The sequence below is a fragment of the Oncorhynchus mykiss genome, chromosome 19 (assembly GCF_057628025.1).
Source record: "Oncorhynchus mykiss isolate SJ-2025 chromosome 19, ASM5762802v1, whole genome shotgun sequence".
Taxonomy (NCBI): Eukaryota; Metazoa; Chordata; class Actinopteri; order Salmoniformes; family Salmonidae; genus Oncorhynchus; species Oncorhynchus mykiss.
Genome location: NC_143040.1, coordinates 2597501 through 2615000, shown reverse-complemented (window position 1 = coordinate 2615000; position 17500 = coordinate 2597501). Strand labels below are relative to the sequence as shown.

Here is a 17500-nt window from a genome sequence, read left to right as displayed (position 1 = left end):
GGATGTTTCAGCAGACGGCAAATCCTGGCCTCTCTCTCAAGCTTCTGGTGGTCTGGAAACATGACAAACAGAGAGAGAGAGAGAGAGAGAGAGAGAGAGAGAGAGAGAGAGAGAGCGAGAGAGAGACAGAGAGCGAGAGCGAGACAGAGAGACAGAGAGACAGAGACAGAGAGAGAGAGAGACAGAGAGAGAGAGACAGAGAGAGACATAGCGAGACATAGCGAGACAAGAGACAGAGACAGAGACAGAGAGACAGAGACAGAGACAGACAAGAGACAAGAGACAGAGACAGACAATAGACAGAGACAGACAGAGACAGAGAGAGACAGAGACAGAGAGACAGAGACAGAGAGACAGAGAGAGACACAGAGGGAGAGGCAGAGAGACAGATAGGCAGAGAGACAGAGAGAGACCGAGAGAGAGACAGAGACAGAGAGAGACAGAGAGAGAGAGAGACAGAGAGAAACAGAGACAGAGAGAGACAGAGACAGAGAGAGACAGAGACAGAGAGAGAGAGACAGAGACAGAAGTGAATCCCTGTATTTCATTGTTTCTGTATCTCCATAGACTATAGTGCTGTAGGTAATCCTTTACAGACTGTGATGCAAATGTCAGCCAGTAGAGGGTGTACTGTGTGTGTGTTGGAGGACAGCACCGTTGGCAGAGGTAACTGATGAAATTACTATATATAAAACTTCATGTCCTCTATTTCTCCTCCTCTTAACATCTATCTATCACCCCCCTCTCTCTCCCCCCTTTCCCCATCCCCCTCTCTCTCCCTCCCCTCTTTTCTCTCCTGTCTCTCTCTCTCCCTTTCTCTCCCCTCTCTCTCCCTCCCTTTCGCCCCTCACCCCCCCTCTCTCACCCTCCCCCCCTTTCTCTCCCCTCTCTCTCCCTCTCTCTCCCTCCCTTTCTACCCCCTCTCCCTCCCTTTCTCCCCCCTCCCTCCCTTTCTCCTCCCTCTCTCCCTATTTCTATTCTACTGTATTGTATTCTACTGTATTGTATTCTACTGTATTCTATTCTACTGTATTCTATTCTACTGTATTCTATTCTACTGTATTCTATTCTACTGTATTCTATTCTACTGTATTCTATTCTACTGTATTCTATTCTACTGTATTCTATTCTACTGTATTCTATTCTACTGTATTCTATTCTACTGTATTCTATTCTACTGTATTGTATTCTACTGTATTCTATTCTACTGTATTCTATTCTACTGTATTCTATTCTACTGTATTCTATTCTACTGTATTCTATACTACTGTATTCTATTCTACTGTATTCTATTCAACTGTATTGTATTCTACTGTATTCTATTCTACTGTATTCTATTCTACTCTATTCTATTCTACTGTATTCTATTCTACTGTATTGTATTCTACTGTATTCTATTCTACTGTATTCTATTCTACTGTATTCTATTCTACTGTATTCTATTCTACTGTATTGTATTCTACTGTATTGTATTCTACTGTATTCTATTCTACTATATTATATTCTACTGTATTCTATTCTACTATATTATATTCTACTGTATTCTATTCTACTGTATTCTATTCTACTGTATTGTATTCTACTGTATTCTATTCTACTGTATTGTATTCTACTGTATTCTATTCTACTGTATTCTATTCCACTCCACTCTATTTTATTCAACTCCACTTTATTCTATTATATTATATTCTACCCTACTCTACTCCACTTTATTCTATTATATTATATTCTACCCTACTCTACTCCACTTTATTCTATTATATTATATTCTACTCTACTCTACTCCACTTTATTCTATTATATTATATTCTACCCTACTCTACTCCACTTTATTCTATTATATTATATTCTACTCTACTCTACTCCACTTTATTCTATTATATTATATTCTACTCTACTCTACTCCACTTTATTCTATTATATTATATTCTACCCTACTCTACTCTACTTTATTCTACCCTACTATATTCTACCCTACTATATTCTACCCTACTCTACTCTACTTTATTCTACCCTACTATATTCTACCCTACTATATTCTACCCTACTCTACTCTACTTTATTCTATTATATTATATTCTACCCTACACTACTGTACTTTATTCTACCCTACTATATTCTACCCTACTCTGCTCTACTTTAATCTACCCTACTCTACTTTATTCTACCCTACTATATTCAACCCTACTCTATTCTACTTTAATCTACCCTACTTTATTCTACCCTACTCTATTCTACTTTATTCTACCCTACTCTATTCTACTATATTCTACCCTACTCTATTCTACTTTATTCTACCATACTCTATTCTACTATATTCTACCCTACTATATTCTACACTACTCTATTCTACTTTAATACACCCTACTCTATTCTACTTTATTCTACCATACTCTATTCTACTTTATTCTACCCTACTCTATTCTACTATATTCTACCCTACTATATTCTACACTACTCTATTCTACTTTAATACACCCTACTCTATTCTACTTTATTCTACCATACTCTATTCTACTTTATTCTACCCTACTCCACTATTATTTTCTACTCCTCTTTAATCTTCTTTATTCTATTCTACTCTACTTTAGTCTATTCTATTCTACCCTACTTCAATCTACTTTATTCTATTCTACTCTACTTTAGTCTATTCTATTCTACCCTACTTTAATCTACTTTATTCTATTCTACTCTACTTTAGTCTATTCTATTCTACCCTACTTTAATCTACTTTATTCTATTCTACTCTACTTTAGTCTATTCTATTCTACCCTACTTTAATCTACTTTATTCTATTCTACTCTACTTTAGTCTATTCTATTCTACCCTACTTCAATCTACTTTATTCTATTCTACTCTACTTTAGTCTATTCTATTCTACCCTACTTCAATCTACTTTATTCTATTCTACTCTACTTTAGTCTATTCTATTCTACCCTACTTTAATCTACTTTATTCTATCTACTCTTTTATATTCTACTACTAAGGTTCATCATAAGGATTCTCTGCTGCTTTCTAGGAATCAGTGACTTGATACTGTATCACTTTACTGTGTGAATCGGAACAAAACGATTCCATTGGATTCTGTGAGTTCCATAGTGATTCAGAGTCACGTTCAAACAATTCAAATCAGAACTGTGTCAAGTGACTCTGATTCGGAACCGGTGAGTCAAGACGACCCAGTTCCACTTTGCCTCAGGACAGAGAGGGGGAGAGAGCGACAGAGAGATGGGGAGAGAGAGAGAGAGAGAGAGAGAGAGAGAGAGAGAGAGAAAGAGAGGGGTCAGACAGACATGTGTTTGCGTGAGTGTCGATTCCTAGAAGAGAGAGATGAAAAGAGCTGGAGTGTGGCAGAGATGGAGAGAAATGAAGGAGAAAGAGAGAGAGTGAAAGAGAGATGGAGAGATGGAGGAGAGAGATGGAGAGAATAGGATGGAGGGAGAGATGGAGGAGAGAGATGGAGAGAGGAGAGAGGGAGAGATGGAGGAGAGAGGAGAGAGGGAGAGATGGAGGAGAGAGATGGAGAGAGGAGAGAGGGAGAGATGGAGGAGAGAGATGGAGGAGAGAAATGGAGAGATGGAGGAGAGTGGAGGGAGGGAGGGAGGGAGAGATGGAGGAGAGTGGAGGGAGGGAGAGATGGAGGAGAGAGATGGAGAGAGGAGAGAGGGAGAGATGGAGGAGAGAGATGGAGAGAGGAGAGAGGGAGAGATGGAGGAGAGAAATGGAGAGATGGAGGAGAGTGGAGGGAGGGAGGGAGAGATGGAGGAGAGTGGAGAGAGGGAGAGATGGAGGAGAGAGATGGAGAGAGGAGAGGGGGAGAGATGGAGGAGAGTGGAGGGAGGGAGAGATGGAGAGAAGAGAGAGGGAGAGATGGAGGAGAGATGGAGAGAGGAAGGAGGGAGAGATGGAGAGATGGAGAGTGGACGGAGGGAGAGATGAAGGAGAGAGATGGAGAGAAATGAAGGAGAAAGAGAGAGAGTGAAAGAGAGATGGAGAGAGGAAGGAGGGAGAGATGGAGAGAGGAAGGAGGGAGAGATGGAGAGAGGAGAGATGGAGGAGAGGAGGACAGAGTGAATAATACTTTTAAATCAACAGGACCAAGGACAACCTACCCATTATACTATCATCAGCCCTGGGAGCAAGGTCACTAATCTGTCCATCTCTCTCTCTCTCAACTTCTTTTCTCTCTCCCTCACTCGCTTTCTCTTTATATATCTCTCTCTCTCAATCCCTCTCTCTCCGCCACAGGTAGTCTACCTCCCAGCCAGCCGGACATCTGTTGTCTAGCAACTCCTTGACCAATCAGAGTGCTCTGAACTCCCCTCTCCTCTCCTCTCCTCTCCTCTCCCCCCTTCCCCTCTACTATTTTCTGCAGTGGGAACTAGCACTGCATGCAAATGGCTGTCCCTGGAGCACACACACACACACACACACACACACACACACACACACACACACACACACACACACAGGCAAAGCAAACACTAAAACCTCAACCTCATCCCTAATTTCTATCTCTCTCACAGACACAGTTTATCCTTCTCTCTCTTTCTCTTTCTCGTTCTCTCTATCCCTCTCTCTATCCATCTCTCTATCCATCTCTCTATCCATTTCTCTATCCATCTCTCTATCCCTCTCTCTATCCCTCTCTATCCATTTATCTTTCCATTTCTCTATCCATCTCTCTATCCATCTCTCTATCCATCTCTCTATCCCTCTCTATCCCTCTCTGTCCATTTCTCTATCCCTCTCTCTATCCCTCTCTCTATCCATTTCTCTATCCATCTCTCTATCCATCTCTCTATCCCTCTCTCTATCCCTCTCTCTATCCATTTCTCTATCCATCTCTCTATCCATCTCTCTATCCATCTCTCTATCCCTCTCTCTATCAATTTCTCTTCCCATTTCTCTATCCATGTCTCTATCCAACACACTGTAGCAGACCAGACACTGTAACAAAACACCAAACTAAAGAAAATGGTCTGAATTTGGCGTAGACGGCACGTTTGCCTACAAAATCATTGTGCGCCCATCCGAGACGGGGTGGACTTACAATCGTAGGATTATTGACAACATATCAACTATATTTACTCTCCAAATGTTTATTGACAACATAAAAACATTTACACAATGAGCACTTGTTGATTCTCAAATACATCGTTACAGTTGTTGGTTAGCTAGTCGTGTCATTGTTGCTAGCTATCTGACCATTCGGTATCATAATAACACCACAGTCATGTCATTGATGCTAGCTATCTGACCATTCAGTATCATAATAACACCACAGTCTTGTCATTGATGCTAGCTATCTGACCATTCAGTATCAAAAAACCACAGTCTTGTCATTGATGCTAGCTGTCTGACCATTCAGTATCATAAAACCACAGTCTTGTCATTGTTGCTAGCTATCTGACCATTCAGTATCCTAACACCACAGTCTTGTCATTGTTGCTAGCTATCTGACCATTCAGTATCATAACACCACAGTCTTGTCATTGTTGCTAGCTATCTGACCATTCACATTCAGTATCATAACACCACAGTCTTGTCATTGATGCTAGCTATCTGACCATTCAGTATCATAACACCACAGTCTTGTCATTGATGCTAGCTATCTGACCATTCAGTATCATAAAACCACAGTCTTGTCATTGTTGCTAGCTATCTGACCATTCAGTATCATAATAACAACACAGTCGTGTCATTGATGCTAGCTATCTGACCATTCAGTATCATTACACCACAGTCTTGTCATTGATGCTAGCTATGTGACCATTCAGTATCATAAAACCACAGTCTTGTCATTGTTGCTAGCTATCTGACCATTCAGTATCCTAACACCACAGTCTTGTCATTGTTGCTAGCTATCTGACCATTCAGTATCATAACACCACAGTCTTGTCATTGTTGCTAGCTATCTGACCATTCACATTCAGTATCATAACACCACAGTCTTGTCATTGATGCTAGCTATCTGACCATTCAGTATCATAACACCACAGTCTTGTCATTGATGCTAGCTATCTGACCATTCAGTATCATAAAACCACAGTCTTGTCATTGTTGCTAGCTATCTGACCATTCAGTATCCTAACACCACAGTCTTGTCATTGTTGCTAGCTATCTGACCGTTCACATTCAGTATCATAAAACCAAAGTCTTGTCATTGTTGCTAGCTATCTGACCATTCAGTATCATAATAACACCACAGTCTTGTCATTGTTGCTAGCTATCTGACCAGGAATAAACCACAAGAAAGGTTGTCAAGGAGACTTGAACCTGTGATATGCAATTTTCTGTGTGTGTGTGTTTGACAGTAGGTTAACACAATGTGACTGTTTGAATGGAGTGTGTCTAGCTGTGCAGTTGGTTCCTCTAGTCTGGTAGTCAGCAAATCACACTACAGACAGAGAAACAATGGTGTTGTAGCCAACTCTCTGTGCCCTCTAATCTCTCTCTCTCGCTCTGTATCTCTGTGCCCTCCCTCTCTCTCTGTATATCTGCCCTACCTCTCTCTCTGTATCTCTGCCCTCCCTCTCTCTATGTATCTCTGCCCTCCCTCTCTCTGTGTATATATGTGCCCTCTCCCTCTCTATCTCTGTGCCCTCTCCCTCTCTCTGTGTATCTCTGTGCCCTCTCCCTCTCTCTGTGTATCTCTGTGCCCTCTCTCTCTCTCTGTGCCCTCTCCTCTCTCTCTGTATCTCTGTGCCCTCTCTCGGTGTATCTCTGTGCCCTCTCCCTCTCTCTCTGTATCTCTGTGCCCTCTCCCTCTCTCTGTGTATCTCTGTGCCCTCTCTTTCTCTCTGTGCCCTCTCCTCTCTCTCTGTGTCTCTGTGCCCTCTCTCTGTGTATCTCTGTGCCCTCTCCCTTTCTCTCTGTATCTCTGTGCCCTCTCCCTCTCTCTCTGTATCTCTGTGCCCTCTCCCTCTCTCTCTGTATCTCTGTGCCCTCTCCCTCTCTCTCTGTATCTCTGTGCCCTCTCCCTCTCTCTCTGTATCTCTGTGCCCTCCCCCTCTCTCTGTGTATCTCTGTGCCCTCTCTCTCTCTCTCTGTATCTCTGTACCCTCTCCCTCTCTCTGTATCTCTGTGCCCTCACCTCTCTCTCTGTGCCCTCTCCTCTCTCTCTGTATCTCTGTGCCCTCTCCTCTCTCTCTGTGCCCTCTACTCTCTCTCTGTGCCCTCTCCTCTCTCTCTGTATCTCTGTGCCCTCTCCTCTCTCTCTGTGCCCTCTCCTCTCTCTCTGTATCTCTGTGCCCTCTCCTCTCTCTCTCGCTCTGTATCTCTGTGCCCTCCCTCTCTCTCTGTATATCTGCCCTACCTCTCTCTCTGTATCTCTGCCCTCCCTCTCTCTATGTATCTCTGCCCTCCCTCTCTCTGTGTATATATGTGCCCTCTCCCTCTCTATCTCTGTGCCCTCTCCCTCTCTCTGTGTATCTCTGTGCCCTCTCCCTCTCTCTGTGTATCTCTGTGCCCTCTCTCTCTCTCTGTGCCCTCTCCTCTCTCTCTGTATCTCTGTGCCCTCTCTCGGTGTATCTCTGTGCCCTCTCCCTCTCTCTCTGTATCTCTGTGCCCTCTCCCTCTCTCTGTGTATCTCTGTGCCCTCTCTTTCTCTCTGTGCCCTCTCCTCTCTCTCTGTGTCTCTGTGCCCTCTCTCTCTGTATCTCTGTGCCCTCTCCCTTTCTCTCTGTATCTCTGTGCCCTCTCCCTCTCTCTCTGTATCTCTGTGCCCTCTCCCTCTCTCTCTGTATCTCTGTGCCCTCTCCCTCTCTCTCTGTATCTCTGTGCCCTCTCCCTCTCTCTCTGTATCTCTGTGCCCTCCCCCTCTCTCTGTGTATCTCTGTGCCCTCTCTCTCTCTCTCTGTATCTCTGTACCCTCTCCCTCTCTCTGTATCTCTGTGCCCTCGCCTCTCTCTCTGTGCCCTCTCCTCTCTCTCTGTATCTCTGTGCCCTCTCCTCTCTCTCTGTGCCCTCTACTCTCTCTCTGTGCCCTCTCCTCTCTCTCTGTATCTCTGTGCCCTCTCCTCTCTCTCTGTATCTCTGTGCCCTCTCCTCTCTCTCTCTCTGACCCTAAAGAATCTGTAGCAGCTGCCTCAAGAACCGAAACTGGGGAAAAGTAGGATGACACACACAGACTGCTATAGGTCACACAGTGAGAAGGAGAGACAGAGAGGAGAGGAGAGCAGAGCAGAGGAGAGAGAGGAGAGTAGAGAGGAGAGTGAGAGAGGAGAGAGAGGAGAGTGAGAGAGAGGAGAGAGAGAGCAAGAGACAGAGACAGAGAGACAGAGAAAGAGAGAGAAAGATAGAGAGAGGAGAGAGAGAGAGGACGAGAGATCTAATCAAATCAACGTTTATTTGTCACGTGCGACGAATACAACAGGTTACACCTTACAGGTTCACCTTACAGTGAAATGCTTACTTACAGGCTCTAACCAATGGTGTGAGAGTGAGAGAGAGTGAGAGAGAGAGTGAGAGAGTGAGAGACAGACAGACAGACAGACAGACAGACAGACAGACAGACAGACAGACAGACAGACAGACAGACAGACAGACAGACAGACAGACAGATAGACAGACAGACAGAAAGAGACAGAGAGAAAGAGACAGAGAGAGAGAGACAGAGAGAGAGAGAGAGACAGACAGACTTTCTCTAATTAAGGGTGCCCTAGCTCTCTTCCTCCTCAGAGTCTGCTGCCCTAGTTAGTCACACACACACATAGACTAACAGTCACGTTCTCCACAGCGTTGTCCCATAATGCAGTTCAACAGGCAGTTCTCGCCAGACAGGTGAACAGACAATGAGCTGTTTGTGTGTGTGTGTGAGAGAGAGTATTTGGAACCAAAGATCACCCCAATCCACAAAAAATAAGACAAATTTAACCCCAATAACTACCGTGGGATTTGCATCAACAGCAACAGCAACCTTGGGAAAATCCTCTGCATTATCATTAACAGGAGACTTGTACTTTTCCTCAGTGAAAACAATGTACTGAGCGAATGTCAAATTGGGTGCCAAGCCAAATTTCTTCAGCCTCCTGAAGTTGAAGAAGCGCTGTTGCACCTTCTGTCTGTGTGGGTGGACCATTTCGGTTTGTCAGTGATGTGTAAGCCGAGGAACTTTCCACCTTCTCCCTTCGATGTGGATAGGGGGGTTTCCTAAAGTCTACGATCAGAATAACTGTTTGTCGCCTTGCTATGGTTAAATTAAATGCAGTAGTTCGCGCTTTCAGTTTTGCGCGAATGCTTCCATCTATTCACGGTTTCTGGTTTGGGTAGGTTTTAATAGTCACAGTGGGAACAACATCCCCTGTACACTTCCTGATGAACTCAGCCACTGGTTTTAATAGTCACAGTGGGAACAACATCCCCTGTACACTTCCTGATGAACTCAGCCAATGGTTTTAATAAGTCACAGTGGGAACAACATCCCCTGTACACTTCCTGATGAACTCAGCCACTGGTTTTAATAGTCACAGTGGGAACAACATCCCCTGTACACTTCCTGATAAACTCAGCCACTGGTTTTAATAGTCACAGTGGGAACAACATCCCCTTATACACTTCCTGATGAACTCAGCCACTGGTTTTAATAGTCACAGTGGGAACAACATCCCCTGTACACTTCCTGATGAACTCAGCCACTGGTTTTAATAAGTCACAGTGGGAACAACATCCCCTGTACACTTCCTGATGAACTCAGCCACTGGTTTTAATAGTCACAGTGGGAACAACATCCCCTGTACACTTCCTGATAAACTCAGCCACTGGTTTTAATAGTCACAGTGGGAACAACATCCCCTTATACACTTCCTGATGAACTCAGCCACTGGTTTTAATAGTCACAGTGGGAACAACATCCCCTGTACACTTCCTGATGAACTCAGCCACTGGTTTTAATAGTCACAGTGGGAACAACATCCCCTTATACACTTCCTGATAAACTCAGCCACTGGTTTTAATAGTCACAGTGGGAACAACATCCCCTTATACACTTCCTGATGAACTCAGCCACTGGTTTTAATAGTCACAGTGGGAACAACATCCCCTTATACACTTCCTGATGAACTCAGCCACTGGTTTTAATAGTCACAGTGGGAACAACATCCCCTGTACACTTCCTGATGAACTCAGCCACTGGTTTTAATAGTCACAGTGGGAACAACATCCCCTGTACACTTCCTGATGAACTCATCCACTGGTTTTAATAGTCACAGTGGGAACAACATCCCCTTATACACTTCCTGATGAACTCAGCCACTGGTTTTAATAGTCACAGTGGGAACAACATCCCCTGTACACTTCCTGATGAACTCAGCCACTGGTTTTAATAGTCACAGTGGGAACAACATCCCCTGTACACTTCCTGATGAACTCAGCCACTGGTTTTAATAGTCACAGTGGGAACAACATCCCCTGTACACTTCCTGATGAACTCAGCCACTGGTTTTAATAGTCACAGTGGGAACAACATCCCCTTACACACTTCCTGATGAACTCAGCCACTGGTTTTAATAGTCACAGTGGGAACAACATCCCCTTACACACTTCCTGATGAACTCAGCCACTGGTTTTAATAGTCACAGTGGGAACAACATCCCCTTATACACAACCTGATGAACTCAGACACTGGTTTTAATAGTCACAGTGGGGACAACATCCCCTATACACTTCCTGATGAACTCAGCCACTGGTTTTAATAGTCACAGAGGGAACAACATCCCCTGTACACTTCCTGATGAACTCAGCCACTGGTTTTAATAGTCACAGTGGGAACAACATCCCCTGTACACTTCCTGATGAACTCAGCCACTGGTTTTAATAGTCACAGTGGGAACAACATCCCCTGTACACTTCCTGATGAACTCAGCCACTGGTTTTAATAGTCACAGTGGGAACAACATCCCCTTATACACTTCCTGATGAACTCAGCCACTGGTTTTAATAGTCACAGTGGGAACAACATCCCCTGTACACTTCCTGATAAACTCAGCCACTGGTTTTAATAGTCACAGTGGGAACAACATCCCCTTATACACTTCCTGATGAACTCAGCCACTGGTTTTTATAGTTACAGTGGGAACAACATCCCCTTATACACTTCCTGATGAACTCAGCCACTGGTTTTAATAGTTACAGTGGGAACAACATCCCCTTATACACTTCCTGATGAACTCAGCCACTGGTTTTAATAGTCACAGTGGGAACAACATCCCCTTATACACTTCCTGATGAACTCAGCCACTGGTTTTAATAGTCACAGTGGGAACAACATCCCCTTATACACTTCCTGATGAACTCAGCCACTGGTTTTAATAGTCACAGTGGGAACAACATCCCCTGTACACTTCCTGATGAACTCAGCCACTGGTTTTAATAGTCACAGTGGGAACAACATCCCCTTATACACTTCCTGATGAACTCAGCCACTGGTTTTAATAGTCACAGTGGGAACAACATCCCCTGTACACTTCCTGATGAACTCAGCAACTGGTTTTAATAGTCACAGTGGGAACAACATCCCCTTATACACTTCCTGATAAACCAAGACACTGCGTCCGTGTATTCGTTGATATTATTCTCAGAGGCCACCCAAAAAACATATCCCAGTCCACATGATCAAAACAATCTTGAAGCATGGATTCCGATTGGTCAGACCAGCGTTGAATAGTCCATAGCGCAGGTACTTCCTGTTTGAGTTCATGCCTATAGGAAAGGAGTCTTCTTATGGGAATGTGTCTGTAACTATTACATGTCCCCTCTGAGGTTGCCCTTATCTTGACCTAGTATATGACCTAGGACCTAAGAGGCTCACTATTACATGTCCCCTCTGAGGTTGCCCTTATCTTGACCTAGTATATGACCTAAGACCTAGGAGGCTCACTATTGTATGTCTCCTCTGAGGTTGGCCTTATCTTGATCTAGTATATGACCTAGGAGGCTCACTATTGTATGTCCGCTCTGAGGTTGCCCTTATCTTGACCTAGTATATGACCTAGGACCTAGGAGGCTCACTGTTGTATGTCTCCTCTGAGGTTGCCCTTATCTTGATCTAGTATATGACCTAAGACCTAAGAGGCTCAGTGTTGTATGTCCCCTCTGAGGTTGCCCTTATCTTGACATAGTATATGACCTAGGACCTAGGAGGGTCACTATTGTATGTCCCCTCTGAGGTTGCCCTTATCTTGACCTAGTATATGACCTAGGACCTAAGAGGCTCACTATTACATGTCCCCTTTGAGGTTGCCCTTATCTTGACCTAGTATATGACCTAGGACCTAGGAGGGTCACTATTGTATGTCCCCTCTGAGGTTGCCCTTATCTTGACCTAGTATATGACCTAGGAGGCTCAGTGTTGTATGTCCCCTCTGAGGTTGCCCTTATCTTGATTTAGTATATGGCCTAGAAGGCTCAGTGCCTTTTCTGATCTTGTCCAGGAGGGAGAGTATGTGGTTTCCGGTAGCGTTTTCCTCAGGAGTATCTAGAATTGACAATTGATATATGCCATTGGATGAGGTAATGTTGTGGTCCTAAGTGGTACCAAGAACAAGATAAGAACTTCGTTTAGGAGATCAGACTGAACGATAATTTATAGCTAATGCTGTCTGGCTATGGCATACTCCTCTCTCAAGTAAAGTCTTCCTTTGTAATGTTCCTAAGATCTGTTATTTGTCATGTGAGATGAGATGGGTGTGTCTTGGCTATAAATTATACTAAGAATTGTTTTGTAAGCACTCTCAGAGAATTTATTTATAGACACTGAATTGATCTGAGAGTCACGGGGCTATGGTGAAGGTCATATATAATTAAAGATGGACTTTATGATAACTCTGACTTGTGTGTGGTTTGCTCTCTCATGATTTGGTATTACAGTTTTCCTCAGGATATGTGGTTTCCAGTAGCGTTTTCCTCAGGATATGTGGTTTCCGGTAGCGTTTTCCTCAGGATATGTGGTTTCCGGTAGCGTTTTCCTCAGGATATGTGGTTTCCGGTAGCGTTTTCCTCAGGATATGTGGTTTCCGGTAGCGTTTTCCTCAGGATATGTGGTTTCCGGTAGCGTTTTCCTCAGGATATGTGGTTTCCAGTAGCGTTTTCCTCAGGATATGTGGTTTCCGGTAGCGTTTTCATCGGGATATGTGGTTTCCGGTAGCGTTTTCCTCAGGATATGTGGTTTCCGGTAGCGTTTTCCTCAGGATATGTGGTTTCCGGTAGCGTTTTCCTCAGGATATGTGGTTTCCAGTAGCGTTTTCCTCAGGATATGTGGTTTCCGGTAGCGTTTTCATCGGGATATGTGGTTTCCGGTAGCGTTTTCATCAGGATATGTGGTTTCCAGTTTGCACAGAGTCCAGTGTAGTTCTTCGAGGGCCGTCGTGGTATCGGCTCGAGGGGGAATATACACGGCTGTGGCTATAACCGGAGAGAATTTTCTCGGGAGGTAATACAGTCGGCATTTGATTGGGAGGGATTCTAGGTCGGGTGAACAAAAGACCTCGAGTTTCTGCATGTTGTTACAATCACACCATGAGAAGTTAATCATGAAACATACACCTCCGCCCTTCTTCTTCTTCTTTTTTTGGATCAGCCTCTGGAATCAGTCCATGTGTGTGTGTGTGTGTGTGTGTGTGTGTGTGTGTGTGTGTGTGTGTGTGTGTGTGTGTGTGTGGTGTTTGTTTGTCTGTGTGTGAGTCCAGCCCTCAGGAAGGTTTGCCAGCAGCTACAATTACAGTGATATATGTGAAAGAACTGGGTCGACTCCTCTAGAGATCTGTCCCTGAGACTACAAGACCAGCCAAATCCCTGGGTCTACAAACACACATACACACGCTGAACACACGGAAGGGTACACACGCATGAACGAATGGACACACGCACACACATGTTCATGCGCACGGATACACTGAACATGCAAGCACACAAAAACACTCTGACAGAACACACACACACACACACATGGATGAACGGATGCTGAATTCACACACACACACACACACACACACACACACACACACACACACACACACACACACACACACACACATCACACCACACCAAGAAAACAGTAATCTTGGTTAACCCAGAACTAAAGTCTCTGGTCAGGCATCCCACCAAAAAAACAGTCATCTTGGGTTAATAACCAAGAACTAAAATCTCTGGTCAGACACCACACCAAGAAAACAGACATCTTGGTTAATCCAGAACTAAAGTCTCTGGTCAGACATCACACCAAGAAAACAGTCATCTTGGTTCACCCAGAACTAAAGCCTCTGGTCAGACATCCCACCAAAAAAACAGTCATCTTGGTTCACCCAGAACTAAAGTCTATGGTCAGACATCCCACCAAGAAAACAGTCATCTTGGTTCACCCAGAACTAAAGTCTCTGGTCAGACATCACACCAAGAAAACAGTAATCTTGGTTCACCCAGAACTAAAGCCTCTGGTCAGACATCACACCAAGAAAACAGTCATCTTGGTTCACCCAGAACTAAAGCCTCTGGTCAGACATCACACCAAGAAAACAGTCATCTTGGTTAACCCAAGACTAAAGCCTTTGGTCAGACATCCCACCAAGAAAACAGTCATCTTGGTTAACCCAAGACTAAAGTCTCTGATCATAACATAACATGTTAAGAGATGACGAGACGTTAGAACGAGGACCAGAACCAGAACGAGGAGCTCCACCCTCTCTCTATACCGGTTACGGAGATGAAGAGATGTTAGAACCTGGATCAGAACCAGAACGGGAAGCTCCACCCTCTCTCTATACCGGTTACGGAGATGAAGAGACGTTAGAACGAGGATCAGAACCAGAACGAGGAGCTCCACCCTCTCTCTATACCGGTTACGGAGATGAAGAGACGTTAGAACGAGAATCAGAACCAGAACGAGGAGCTCCACCCTCTCTCTATACCGGTTACGGGGATGAAGAGATGTTAGAACCAGGATCAGAACCAGAACGGGAAGCTCCACCCTCTCTCTATACCGGTTACGGGGCTGAATGTCCTCTCCCAAATTCAAAAGATTCTAACACATGCAAAATGTGTCCAAAGCAGCAGAACTAATGCTGTTGGTTATCTCATGCATTCTGTCGGTTATCTCATGCTTCCTTTCGGTTATCTCATGCATCCTGTTGGTTTATCTCATGCTTCCTGTCGGTTATCTCATGCATCCTGTCGGTTATCTCATGCATTCTGTCGGTTATCTCATGCTTCCTGTCGGTTATCTCATGCATCCTGTTGGTTTATCTCATGCTTCCTGTCGGTTATCTCATGCATCCTGTCGGTTATCTCATGCATTCTGTCGGTTATCTCATGCATTCTGTCGGTTATCTCATGCATCCTGTTGGTTATCTCATTCATCCTGTTGGTTTATCTCATTCATCCTGTTTGTTGTCTCATGCATCCTGTCGGTTATCTCATGCATCCTGTCGGTTGTCTCATGCATCCTGTCGGTTGTCTCATGCATTCTGTTGGTTATCTCATTCATCCTGTTTGTTGTCTCATGCATCCTGTCGGTTGTCTCATTCATCCTGTTGGTTATCTCATGCTTCCTGTCGGTTATCTCATGCATCCTGTCGGTTGTCTCATGCATTCTGTTGGTTATCTCATGCATTCTGTCAGTTATCTCATGCATCCTGTTGGTTTATCTCATGCTTCCTGTCGGTTATCTCATGCATCCTGTCGGTTGTCTCATGCATTCTGTTGGTTGTCTCATGCATTCTGTCAGTTATCTCATGCATCCTGTTGGTTTATCTCATGCTTCCTGTCGGTTATCTCATGCATCCTGTCGGTTATCTCATGCATTCTGTCGGTTATCTCATGCATCCTGTTGGTTTATCTCATGCTTCCTGTCGGTTATCTCATGCATCCTGTCGGTTATCTCATGCATTCTGTCGGTTATCTCATGCATCCTTTTGGTTGTCTCATACATCCTGTCGGTTATCTCATGCATTCTGTCGGTTATCTCATGCATCCTGTTGGTTGTCTCATGCATTCTGTCGGTTATCTCATGCATTCTGTCGGTTATCTCATGCATCCTGTTGGTTATCTCATTCATCCTGTTGGTTTATCTCATTCATCCTGTTTGTTGTCTCATGCATCCTGTCGGTTATCTCATGCATCCTGTCGGTTGTCTCATGCATCCTGTCGGTTGTCTCATGCATTCTGTTGGTTATCTCATTCATCCTGTTTGTTGTCTCATGCATCCTGTCGGTTGTCTCATTCATCCTGTTGGTTATCTCATGCTTCCTGTCGGTTATCTCATGCATCCTGTCGGTTGTCTCATGCATTCTGTTGGTTATCTCATGCATTCTGTCAGTTATCTCATGCATCCTGTTGGTTTATCTCATGCTTCCTGTCGGTTATCTCATGCATCCTGTCGGTTGTCTCATGCATTCTGTTGGTTGTCTCATGCATTCTGTCAGTTATCTCATGCATCCTGTTGGTTTATCTCATGCTTCCTGTCGGTTATCTCATGCATCCTGTCGGTTATCTCATGCATTCTGTCGGTTATCTCATGCATCCTGTTGGTTTATCTCATGCTTCCTGTCGGTTATCTCATGCATCCTGTCGGTTATCTCATGCATTCTGTCGGTTATCTCATGCATCCTTTTGGTTGTCTCATACATCCTGTCGGTTATCTCATGCATTCTGTCGGTTATCTCATGCATCCTGTTGGTTGTCTCATACATCCTGTCGGTTATCTCATACGTCCTGTCAGTTATCTCATGCATCCTGTTGTATCCTGACAGATCTACGGTTCATTTATGTTGACGGAATATTAACAACATACAGATAGACAATCTGAAGACACTGAAACATACCTGGAGAAACACACACACACTCAATTTCAATTTAAGGGGCTTTATTGGCATGGGAAACATATGTTGAACATTGCCAAAACAAGTGAAATAAACAATATAAAATTAAAATAAACAATATAAAATTAACAGTAAATATTACACTCAGAAAAGTTCCAATGGAACAGAGACATTTCAAATGTCATATTGTGTCTATATTCAGTGTTGTAACGATGTGCAAATAGTTCGAGTACAGATAAATAAACATAAATATGGGTTGTATTTACAATGGTGTTTGTTCTTCACTGGTTGCCCTTTTCTTGTGGCAACAGGTCACAAACCTTGCTGCTGTGATGGCACACTGTGGAATTTCACCCAGTAGATATGGGAGTTTATCAAATCTCTCTCTCTCTCTCTCTCTCTCTCTCTCTCACAAGGCCATTTGAGGTCTGCTCTGTCTGCCTCTCCGTATCTCTGTCTATCTTTCTGTGTATCTCTCCTCTCTCTACCTCTGTCTCTGTCTCTGTCCCCCTCCCTCCCTCCGTCTCTCTCCTCTCTCTCCCTCTGTCTCTATCTCTGTCCCACTCCCTCCCTCTGTCTCTCTCCTCTCTCTCCCTCTGTCTCTGTCCCCCTCCCTCCCTCCGTCTCTCTCCTCTGTCTCTGTCCCCCTCCCTCGCTCCGTCTCTCTCCTCTCTCTCCCTCTGTCTCTG

The 17500-nt window shown here is 44.2% G+C and overlaps 1 protein-coding gene across 5 annotated transcripts in view; it reads right to left on the bottom strand.

Moving 5' to 3' along the window:
- LOC110512934 (calcium/calmodulin-dependent protein kinase type II delta chain) overlaps positions 1 to 17500 on the bottom strand; it is a 68623-nt gene that overhangs the window by 43624 nt on the left and 7499 nt on the right. For all 5 annotated transcript variants that reach the window (XR_016488712.1, XM_090209818.1, XM_090209820.1 and 2 more), the window contains exon 3: positions 1 to 52. This exon is cut by the window's left edge and continues 8 nt beyond it. Coding sequence is in view for 4 of the 5 variants with exons in the window: in XM_090209818.1 (XP_090065944.1) it covers positions 1 to 52 (52 nt within the window). In the remaining variant the exon portion in view is untranslated. The remainder of the gene's footprint in view (positions 53 to 17500) is intronic.